This window comes from Vulpes lagopus, chromosome 2 (assembly GCF_018345385.1).
Source record: "Vulpes lagopus strain Blue_001 chromosome 2, ASM1834538v1, whole genome shotgun sequence".
NCBI lineage: Eukaryota > Metazoa > Chordata > Mammalia > Carnivora > Canidae > Vulpes > Vulpes lagopus.
Window position 1 is genome coordinate 8780373 of NC_054825.1, and position 12048 is coordinate 8792420.

A 12048-nucleotide genomic window follows, 5' to 3' on the forward strand; every position below is an offset into this window, starting at 1 on the left:
TATCAGATTGACAAAATTAATATTTGGGTCATTGCCAATGAAATATGTCAGCATTCTCATGGGTGCTAGGCCCTCTGTTTCATATTGGGGATCCAGAATTTCTGCCTCATGAAACTCACACTTAGAAAAAAAACAGATTTTTAATGAACAGATTCATCAGAGCAATCTGATAACCACAAGAATAAAAGGAAACCAGAAATCAAGTGGCCGGGGATCCCTGGGTGGCTCAGCGGTTTAGCGCCTGCCTTTGGCCCAGGGCGCGATCCTGGAGTCTCAGGATCGAGTCCCGCGTCGGGCTCCTGGCATGGAGCCTGCTTCTCCCTCTGCCTGTGTCTCTGCCTCATTCTCTCTCTTTCTCTCTATGTCTATCACAAATAAATAAATAAATCTTAAAAAAAAAAAAAAAGAAATCAAGTGGCCCTTTCTGTAGGGAAGGACTACATAACTTGTCTCCTTAATTGTGACTCAGCTTATTCAAAGCCGTGTCCGTCAGAGTAGTTGCTGCTTTGATGGAGAACATAGAAAAGAAACTCGGAAAAGTAAAACACTTTTGAGTGAGGTATAAAATGAAGGGTGATGTGGGGAAACAACACAGTTAATTCAACTCCAGAGCATTGGGTTCAGTGAGGGGGAGCATAGTAGGTTCTTGTAGTCAAGACAAATATCTGTTCAGAGTTAGAACAGGAAATGGAAATCCTTATGATGAATGAAATTTAAATTTTTAGAGAGGTACATGCAAATGGCATGGATACAGAGGAAAATGAGCAATTAACATGGGGGACATGGGAATCGATGAAGATTTTATAGAGGAATTGGCATTGAGTGAATTCTTGTAGGATTCATATTACAGCACATGAGGAAAGGGATGGGAAGAGCTATCTAGTTAAGGCTCAGAGGCGTGAAAATACATGGGGCATGGGGAAATGCAGTGGGAAATGAAGCTGGAAGGATAGACTATGTTGAAATGTGGATAGCCCAGTCTAGGATGACACATGTGATGTGCCTGGGACACAAAATTTAAGGAGGCATTCACTCTCAGGGTCCGACAAGTGTGGGGTCGGCACAGTGGCTATGCTTATCAAATGGAGGATTGATTTCAGACTTCTGCTTCTGGGAAGATGGAGTAAATGTACTTTTTGTTATGGTTTCCACCATAACAACTGAAACTCCTGGGCATTATATATAAAACACAAAACCCTGACAGGTGGAGGGAAGAAAACAGACAAGTTAGGAACCTTAAATCCAAAGAACATGGTGGTGAACTCCCTGGGTTTTGTTTTTGCTTCATATTTCCAGACTTGGAGATGAAGAAGCTGTCAACCTAGAAACACCAGTGGGTGAAGACAAAAAAATCCTCCCAAAAAACCCCTGCTGTCTCTAGCTAAAGGACCAAGAAAAAGGGAGCCTAACAAGCCAGGGAGACTGTACTCCAGTCAAATGTCCCAGAAAAAAACTGTGACTCCACTCCCAGCCCCTCCTCCTCCCAGCAAAGACTAACTTGAAAGTCTAGACCTTCACTCTCACCAAGCTATAGAGTTGTCCCAAATCACCCTTTTCTATCAAAGTAGTGTCTGAGATGACCGAGTGATAACATCCCTGCCTCCCCAATCAGTGGAGATCTTGGGGAAGTCTGAACTTTCACCTTGACCCAATGGTAATGAGGCACAATTACACTTAACTGCTGGGCTGGTATCAGAGGAGACTTAGTGGAAATTCAGGACTCTGACCATCTCCCACCAGCAACAGGGTCACCTCTACTGTAGGATCAGTGGAGACCAACGCAGGAGGGGATTTCTTTGCAATCTTCACCCCAAGAACCTCATTGAGTTCCTTGTAAAATTCACGAAAGTGGTTCTCCCCCTGCTAGAAAAGCCTGGGCCCCTAGGAATATTTTTCTCTCATGGTGGTCCTCCTTTAGCATCCAACAATTTATCACTTACCATTTAAGTATTCCTAACGGTTGCTGACTCTAGCAGTGGCTTCAGCTCCCGAGAAGCTGTGATTTTGTCTCTTCTCTATTCATCTGTCTCTTCTAGTGGTGTGGTGGTGTCTATTTGCTCTGTGACTTCAAGACATGTTGATTATCAGTTTGGTTAGCTTTTTTCTTGCTTTGAGGATGGCAGCTCCCAAGCTCTTTACATGTTGTAGTTGAACTGGAATTTCTTTGTTCATTTTCATTCATTTTTCTTTCTGTTCTTAAGACTGGATAATCTTTCTTTCTTCCTTTTTTTTTTTTAAGATTTTATTTACTTATTCCTGAGAGACACAGAGAATGAGGCAGAAACACAGGCAGAGGGAGAAACAGGCTCCCTGATGGGAGCCCAATGCAGTACTCGATGCCAGGACCCCGGGATCACGCCCTGGACTGAAGGCAGATGCTCAACTGCTGAGCCCCCCAGGCGTCCCCTAAGACTGGATAATCTTGATTGATGTGTCTCCAAGTTCATTGATTATTTCTTTGCCTGCTCAGATCTGTGGTTAAGCTCCTCCAACGAATTTTTTTCAATTATACTTTCCAACTCCAAAATTTCTATTTGACTCGTAAAAAAAAATTCTTTTAAAAAATTTTTTTGTTTTATTTTATTTTTTTAATTTCTTTTTTTTCCCAGAGATTTTATTTATTTATTCACGACGGACACAGAGAAGAGAGAGAGAGAGGCAGAGGCACAGGCAGTGGAAGAAGCAGGCCCCATGCAGGGAGCCCAACATGGGACTCAGTCCCCGGTCTCCAGGATCATGCCCTGGGCTGAAGGCGGCGCTAAACTGCTGAGCCACCCAGGCTGCCCTTTTTCTTTATTATTATTTTTTTTTGGTATATTTGTGGTATATTTTTTTATTGGAGTTCGATTTGCCAACATATAGCATAACACCCAGTGCTCATCCCATCAAGTACTCCCTTTAGTGCCTGACACCCAGTCACCTCAACCCCCCGCCCACCTCCCTTGCCACCACCCCTTGTTTGTTTTCCAGAGTTAGGAGTCTCTCATGTTCTGTCTCCCTTTCTGATATTTCCCACTTATTTTCTCTCCTTTCCCCTTTATTCCCTTTCACTATTTTTTATATCCCCCATATGAGTGAAACCATATAGTGTTTGTCCTTCTCCAACTGACTTGCTTCACTCAGCATAATACCCTCCAGTTCCATCCACATTGAAGCAAATGGTGGGTATTCGTCATTTCTAATGGCTGAGGAATATTCCATTGTGTACATAGACCACAGCTTCATTATCTATTCATCTGTCGGTGGACACCAAGGCTCCTTCCACAGTTTGGCTATTGTGGACATTGATGCTATAAACATTGGGGTGCTGGTGTCCCAGCATTTCACTGCATCTGCATCTTTGGGGTAAATCCCCAGCAGCGCAATTGCTGGGTCATAGGGCAGGTCTATTTTTAACTCTTTGAGGAACCTCCACACAGTTTTCCAGAGTGCCTGCACCAGTTCACATTCCCACCAACAGGGCAAGAGCGTTCCCCTTTCTCCACATCCTCTCCAGCATTTGTGGTTTCCTGTCTTGTTAATTTTCCCCATTCTCACTGGTGTGAGGTGGTATCTCATTGTGGTTTTGATTTGTATTTCCCTGATGGCCAGTGATGTGGAGCATTTTCTCATGTGCATGTTGGCCATCTCTGTGAGATTTCTGTTCATGCCTTTTGCCCATTTCATGATTGGATTGTTTGTTTCTTTGCTGTTGAGTTTATTCAGTTCTTTATAGATCTTGGAAACTAGCCCTTTATCTGATACGTCATTTGCAAATATCCTCTCCCATTCTGTAGGTTGTCTTTTTGTTTTGTTGACTGTTTCTTTTGCTGTGCAGAAGCTTGTTATCTTGATTAAGTCCCAATAGTTCATTTTTGCTTTTGTTTCCCTTGCCTTCATAGATGTATCTTGCAAGAAGTTGCTGTGGCCAAGTTCAAAAAGGGTGTTGCCTGTGTTCTTCTCTAGGATTTTGATGGATTCTTGTCTCACATTTAGATCTTTCATCCATTTTGAATTTATCTTTGTAAATGGTGTAAGAGAATAGTCCAGTTTCATTCTTCTGCACGTGCCTGTCCAGTTTTCCCAGCACCATTTATTGAAGAGACTGTCCTTTTCCCAGGAGATAGTCTTTCCTGCTTTGTCGCTTTTTCTGGGTTCTCTATTTCTGTTCCATTGATCCATGTGTCTGTTTTTGTGCCAGTACCACACTGTCTTGATGACCACAGCTTTGTAGTACAACCTGAAATCTGGCATTGTGATGCCCCCAGCTCTGGTTTTCTTTTTCAATATCCCCCTGTCTGACATTCAGGGTCTTTTCTGATTCCACACAAATCTTAAGATGATTTGTTCCAACTCTGAAAAAAGTCCATGGTATTTTGATATGGATTGCATTAAATGTGTAAATTTCCCTGGGTAGCGTTGACGTTTTCATAATATTTATTCTTCCAATCCATGAGCCTGGAATATTTTTCCATCTCTTTGTGTCTTCCTCAATTTCTTTCAGAAGTTCTGTAGTTTTTAGGGTATAGATCCTTTACCTCTTTGGCTAGGTTTATTCCTAGGTATCTTATGTTTTTGGATGCAATAGTAAATGGGATTGACTCCTTAATTTCTCTTTCTTCAGTCTCATTGTTACTGTATAGAAATGCCACTGATTTCTGGGCAATGATTTTGTATCCTGCCACACTGCCAAATTGCGTATGAGTTCTAGCGATCTTGGGCTGGAGTCTTTTGGGTTTTCTATGTACAGTATGATGTCATCTGTGAAGAGGGAGAGTTTGACTTGCCAATTTGAATGCCTTTTATTTCTTTTTGTTGTCTGATTGCTGAGGCTAGGACTTCTAGTACTATGTTGAATAGCAGCGGTGAGAGTAGACGTCCCTGTCGTGTTCCTGATCTTAGGGGAAAGGCTTTCAGAAAAAAAATTTCTATCTCTTTATTGATGTTCTCTATTGGAGCCATTATTCTCATACTTTAGTTCTTTAGACAGGGATTCCTTTGAAAATATTTAAAATAGTTGATTTAAAAACTGTCCAGTAGGGCCAATGTCTGGGTTTCCTAGGGAAAGTTATTAATTGCTTTCCTTTACCTTTCATCGGTCATAATTCTTTTTTTTCCTCCTTCCTTCCTTTCTTTTTCTTTCTCTTCCTCCCTCCCTTGCTCCTTCCCTCCTTTCCTTTTGTCTTACAGTCTTTTGTTGAAAACTAGACATTTAAAATAATGTAACATGGCAACTGTGGAAGTCAGTTTCTCCCAGCTCTCTAAGGTTTGTTGTTGTTTAGTGACTTTTCTCAACAGATTCTGTAAGGTCTGTATTCTTTGTCGTATGTGGACACCAAAGTCTCCGTTGATTAGCTTAGTAGGTAGCTAATGATCAGGCAAAGATTACCTGAAATGCCTGGAACCAATAAATCTCCCAGTCTTTCATGAGGGGCTCCATGTGCATGTTGGGGCATGCCTTCAACAACCAGCCAAGCCTTCACTTTTTGCTTAGGAAAATGCCTCAGGGTCAGTCAGTGGTGAATGCTCAGGACCATCTTGTGTCTTTCTTGAGGTTACTCATAGCCTTAGACACGCACACTGCACACATGCATGGCCTAGAGTCCCAGGAATTATGTTAGAGCTTTTCAAAACTCCTGAATGGACAGCTTATTTACCAGCTTTTCCTTTAAGCTTTTTGGCTATTCTGTGATTTGCCCCCAAATGTTATCCACTACCTCAGGCAGCCAGAAAGGTAAAAGGTATGGTTGTTTTTGCCAAATTCCCCTTAAAGGAAGACTTTTTGCATCGGGCAAACTCCATGTTAGGTCAAATACAGATAGCTTTGCAAGTGAGGATTTCCATGTGACCGGAAGACAGGTCAGATAATGACAGTTCTTTGGGAATGAGGCTTTGAAAGAGCTCTACCTCTGTTTTCCTTTTGGTGGCTGCAGTGCAGCTTGGGTTTTAGTTTCAAGGTTGCCATGGAGCTGGAAAGGGAATGATGGAACAATGCCACAAAGCCTTGCTGCTCATACTGAGGCTCAGTTGTTCTTAAAAATAGGTGTTTCCTGAGCAGCAAGCTTTTAGTTAATTTCCAGGGTCTGAAAAAGACCCCTTTTCTACCAGATTTTTTACTGCTTTTATACAGGAAAGAATTTTCAGAGGTCTTATGCCACTAGTTTTGTTGATAAGCCCCCTGCTGTTTATAACCTCACCCAGGGTTTAGCCAGAGCAGCAAGGAATAACCCTTCATAGTTAAAATAATTTCCTCATTTAACTGAACCAGCTTTGCTAGGTATGAATACCTTAAAATAATATAAACCTGATTTATAACATTTTATTCATTATTGCTTTTTGAAATCTTTTTTGTCTTCGCCATAAAGTATGACAATATTTGGAAGTCAGTGAACATACAGCTGAGTCCTATGAAATGACTAGGCTGTTATTCTATCGTGTTGCTGCAACATAAAGTCTAACCAGTCTTTCATAATTGAACTTTTAGATATAGGAGTATTTTTAGATATTAGCCTTCCCCACATTACTGTTCTTTGATTTTATTGAAATCCCAGATTTGCTTTAGATTAACAGTCAGACCTTAAAAGGTTATTTGAGGGAACCAAGATTGAAAGGGTGAGACTGAGAATAAATGATCTAGAATAGTATTTGGACACTCCTGTTTCTATTGGTCCAAAAATGTATCTGAACATGAAACAGAATTCAGAACTCCATGAAAGGGAGTTGGTGTCCAAAGTGTTGATGTCACACAGCCTCTGGCCTGACAGGCATAGAAGTTGGAGCTGGACAGTGGCTGTACATTCTGGTAGCTCTTGTGGAGACGATGCATCCAAAAGCCAGCTCCTCAAACTTAGATCTTAATTACTCTTAACGGGGATAACTAGAGTTTTCTTTCTCAAATTAAACATTTGAGAAATTCCTGATAAAATGTACTGTTCCCTAAAGTTTATATTAATTGTAATTTTTTTTTACTGCGGGCATTCATCGAACATGGAAGACTCAGAGGGTAGTAAGTATGTTTCTCAACTCTGGGTTGTTTTTCAGTCCTCACTCACTTTTCCCCAGTTTCAGAGAATGAGATGAAGCAAATGGCTTATTCCAGAAAAATCGGATTTCCTGGGAAGATTGAGAAGGAAAAAAATGGCAGTTGTCAGTGGGAGAATAGAAGACTGTTTTCCTGAAACACGTATCACTTACAAAATGGATTTGTGTAGTCTCAGCATTGTTGAACGTAACATTTTAAAACAGTCGTCCCCTTAATCATCCCCATAGGAGATTACTAAACCTGATGTAGAGTGAGAAGCTAATTCAGATTCTGAAAGTGAATGTATTTCAGGACCCAGGTATTTGGGAGCAAAACCATTTGTTTGAGTGAAGCTTGTTTTGTTACTTAGAGCTGCACATTACTGGCGGTGAAAGGAAGAAAAAGATGCTCCTGCTTTCTTCTTTTTCTCTGGGTTTTGCATTTCAGTCTGGTCTCCTTCATAAACAAGCCCTTTCCCCCTCTCTGGGCCAGTTTAGGGTCCTATGCTGTGCCTTCTGGGAAAACTCATTTGGATGTTGGGGGTTCACTCTTTTTCCAGTAGAGGAAGCTGTTGAGGTGGCTAGGTGGCTGGGTGGGGAGGGAAGCCACTTTGTTTGCTGCACTTCTCTGCCTAGATAAAGCCAACTCTTCTAAAGTCAACACGATAATTATGTTCTGCATTGGTGGCGGTATCCTGATGGCCATTCTTGTGCTGATGTGTGTTGTCATCGGTCTTTACCACAAAATATCCAACGCATTAAAGTGAGTGATGTGGGTAAGACTGAAAAGCACCCCCTCAAATAGGATACCCGGGGCTCCCTGCCTGAGCAGGGTCATCCTTTGCCCTGTGCCCACACCCAGGGGGAGGTCAGGAGCAGCAGGTAGGTCTGAAAACGCGAAGACAGGTGAGTGTGGAATCATGAGTTTTCCCCCTTCTGGCTTAGGGCTGTGAACTCATAAGTAGAATGTTCTCAGCGTGGCTGGGGGTGGGGGGGCTGCTGCTGTGATGCTTTGCCCCACTACCCTCCCGAGTGGCGAGTGGACCCTCAGCCGGCTTACTCCTCACACTGGCTGGGCCCTCCCTCTGTCCCAGGCACTGCAGACTGTGCAGGAGGCGTGGGTGAGTCTGTGCCTGGGATTCACTCAGAGGACAGGCTGGATTGACCTCCTCTTAGCGGAGTTGGGGGAGCGGTCAGGGGGTTCTCTCATTCACGTGCATGGCCCTGGGGACAGTGAGGTGGGCCTGGAGGACTGTGGGGAAGCTGAGCTGGGTGAAGGTCCCAGGGGACACCTGACAGGGGAGTGCAGCCCAGACAAAAGGTCATTAACTTTGGGGGAGAGGAACCCTGGAGCCTGGGAGAGAGATGGGTCGTGAAGCCGCGCTGTTCCCGTCCTAGGGAAGTGAAGCCTGTGAGCTGGAAGGTAAATCCCAGAACATGGGGGGTGGGGGTGGGGGTGGCCAAGTGTGGCCCCTTCCCCATCCTGCTCTGCACTTGATGGGCCTGCAGGGATCGGCTGGGTGATCCACACCTGCGCTTGCTCTCTCCTGTTGGCTGTAACCTGATTTTCCATTTCTAGCAGTGGGAGAGGAAGGGATTGGATAGGAGCTTGGGACAGGGGCCGAGAGCTCTAGTTTTGGGCTGCTGTCATGTATTTGATTGGTTCAGCCCCAAACCTCCCAGATACCCCTGATAATTGTGACAAATGGATGGAGAAGAAAAATTCTAACCCCATGCTCTGTGTATGTCTTTTCTTAAGACCTCCAAAGTCACCTCTTTGTTTGGCCTTAAAAAATAATCCAGCCATACTCACTCAGGACAAGGTCGCTGCAGCCGCCCTCTCCGCTGGGTCTTATCCCAACCTCCAATGCTGTGACGAATGTAGCTTGTATGCTGACTTCGATCCCCTGCCACCGTGCTTCTGTGATGTAAATGAGGGACTCTGACTTGGGTGGGCACAAATATATTCATGCATAGTATTTCTTTTTTAGTAGAATGTTGTATTATTCAAGTCAAGTTTTACAGTGTTTACATTATGTATTATATGGTGTATTTATGTTCTTTGAATAAATGCAATATTGAAAATAATCCTCTGCCTGCAGTGGTGGTTTTTGTTAGTCATAAACGCACTTAAATTTGTGTACTAGCCACATTGAAAGCCGCAACTATCTTTTACTTTTTTTAAAATTTGTAACTTTTACTATTTTTATTTTTTATAAATTTATTTTTTATTGGTGTTCAATTTGCCAACATACAGAATAACACCCAGTTGCTCGTCCCATCAAGTGCCCCCCTCAGTGCCCGTCACCCAGTCACCCACACCCCCACCCACCTCCCTTCCACCACCCCTAGTTCGTTTCCCAGAGTTAGGAGTCTCTCATGTTCTGTCTCCCTCCCTGATATTTCCCACTCATTTTTTCTCCTTTCCCCTTTATTCCCTTTCACTATTTTTTATATTCCCCAAATGAATGAGACCATACAATGTTTGTCCTTCTCCGATTGACTTACTTCACTCAGCATAATACTCTCCAGTTCCATCCACGTCGAAGCAAATGGTGGGTATTTGTCGTTTCTAATGGCTGAGGAATATTCCATTGGATACATAGACCACAGCTTCTTTATCCATCATCTGTCGATGGGCACCGAGGCTCCTTCCACAGTTTGGCTATTGTGGACATTGCTGCTATGAACATTGGGGTTCAGGTGTCCTGGCGTTTCACTGCATCTGTATCTTTGGGGTAAATCCCCAGCAGTGCAATTGCTGGGTCATAGGGCAGTTCTATTTTTAACCCTTTGAGGAACCTCCAGTTTTCCAGAGTGGCTGCACCAGTTCCCATTCCCACCAACAGTGCAGGAGGGTTCTTGGGGCAACTATCTTGTGATATCATATTGCAATATGAGGAGAGTTAGAATAGAAAATGAAAGCATCCAGTACATCTCCAACCCCAGGAGAAAAATGTATTTTGATCTTAGAGCCTTTCTAGTTTCAGACTCATCGAAAATTCCCAAGCTGGAGCACATGTGGCTCTTCTCCTTGCGAAGGCTTCATTCACTCTCCTCTAGCTACTCTACTGCAGGCAATTATCTTACACGGTGGTCAAGGAGAACTGTCACCCCAGAGAGCGAGAGCAGACACATGGGATATCTCTGGGTTTAGGGTGACCTTTTATGATGGGGTTGGGCCCAATGGTGTCTAAAAGACATTTTGAAAAACCTGAGTTTCTTCTGTCATTCTCCAACTCTGGAGAAGCAGATTTCCTCCTTTTTAGATCCCTTTAACACTGAGTTTGCTGATTCACCTGCCAGTGCCTTTAGGTGCTAACAGGAATGTCCAGCAGAACGCCAGGGCCCAGGATCTCTTGATCTGAGAGCAGCAGGTAGGAGGATGTACTGCTCTCCACTTGGGTCCATCAGCCCCTTTCTGTTCCTGCTCTTGCCGCTGAGCCTTCCGGATCCCTTTTTACTCAGACTCCCCATCTGTAACCACAATTCATACTTTCTCTGGTTAACAAAAACCCTTGCTTTGTGAGCATCACATGTTGTACTTAAGGGTAAAAAAAAAGTAATATCAAGAGTTAACTAGGAACAGGTGGTTAGCTACTAAAAGGGGAGAAAAGGGACCACAGGAATGAAGGAAGGAAGCAGCTTTTACCTCTAGGCTGGCGGGAGGGAAGAGTGGGGAGGTGAGAAGTTGCAGTTCTCTCAGCAGAAGGCTGGGCTGATAAGGAAAAATTTGCCACAAGAGGTGTGGGAGCTGGAACTGCGCTCACAGAGCAGCCCTAGTGGCTGAGAAAATCCTGGAGGCTGGCTGTCCTCCAGCCCCACTGTGAGTTTCAGGAGGCAGATTCAAGGCTGCACCTTCCCCGGATCCTGCCCTGAGACCTTCCACCTGGAAGAGACCTATCCCCCTTGAGCTCCTGAAGCATTTTCTCTGCCTCCCTCTGCCATCCACTGCCCTGCCCTGTGGTGTTCACCTGTGCTGTGATTTGATTCAGAGGGTGCACCTGCCCCTTTGAACCTCACCCGGTGGGCAGCACGGTGCCCAGGACCCTGGTGGCCCTGGGCAAGCACATTCTGTATTGGAATTCCATGGGGAATATGCCTAAAGTCCAGGCATCCCATGGTCCGTGAAGGAGGCAGGATGGAGCAAGGGCTCTTAGAGACACGCCTCTCGTGGGCAGTAGGGACAGTGTGGAACATGTGGCTTTCAGAGCCAGATACACTTGGTTCTAATCCATCTCTGCCCTTCATTAGCTATGTGCTATTGGGGCAGTTTCTTAACCTCTCTGAGCCTCAGTTTCCTTGATGTAAATTGGAGGCTTGCATAGGTGATGGTGAGGATTAAGCAGGATAAGGTATCCCAATCCCGCAGGCCCTGGGATCCTGTGATCTCACGGTAAATTGCCACCGGCCAGAACTGCTGGTCTTTTAATTGCTCACCCAGGGTTCTTTCCCCTCTGCTAGTCCCCCTTCCAGGAGAGTGTGCACAGAGCCCTTACACCCAGTGGTGGTTCAGGGTGCCAGGAGATCACGTCCATAGGAGATGGAGACGGCTTTAGTAACAAAGTGGGGGTGTGTGGACACAGCTGGGGGTGAGTGGCCCTTAGTAATTAGAAGGGTCCCTACCCTATACTCCTGCCCTACCCCTCACTCTCACACCAGGACGTCCTGTCCCCACCAGGGGACACCTGTGGCCAGCCCCAGAAGTCTCTTAGCCGACAGGAACTGAGTGGGGCTGTGCCAGGTGCCTTGGTGAGTGTCCCAGCTTCTTGTGAGCCCAACTTCCCAATGTCACAGGTGCTGGGCTTGCCACTGTGGCACAGGTACAAGGACAAATGCCTGGTCCTGGGGCCTAACTGGAAACAACCCTGGGTCACAGCCCTGCCCAGGAACCCGAGTGTCCTAGAGCCAAATAAGGACAGAACAACACAGAAGTTGAGGGCACCCAGGAAGAGTTTTAAGGCAGAAGTTCAGTCTATGCCTACCATTACCTCACAGGGCTGCAGGGAAGGTTCCTAAAATATTGGTCATCATTTTCCTGCTTAAAAA

General features: G+C 44.7%; 1 protein-coding gene across 1 annotated transcript; it reads left to right on the plus strand.

The window, feature by feature from the left end:
* The first annotated feature begins 7670 nt into the window (after positions 1-7670).
* Positions 7671-8945, plus strand: FAM24B (family with sequence similarity 24 member B). Its single transcript, XM_041730765.1, has 2 exons — positions 7671-7762; positions 8759-8945. Exons 1-2 carry the CDS (start codon positions 7671-7673, stop codon positions 8943-8945), a joined length of 279 nt encoding a protein of 92 aa, XP_041586699.1.
* Positions 8946-12048: the final 3103 nt, after the last annotated feature.

Excerpts from the sequence above, each read along its gene's own strand:
- FAM24B (XM_041730765.1), top strand. The coding sequence starts at position 7,671 with ATGTTCTGCATTGGTGGCGGTATCCTGATGGCCATTCTTGTGCTGATG. Across the intron at positions 7,763-8,758 it reads AAAATATCCAACGCATTAAA|ACCTCCAAAGTCACCTCTTT; the intron begins GTGAGTGATGTG and ends TCTTTTCTTAAG.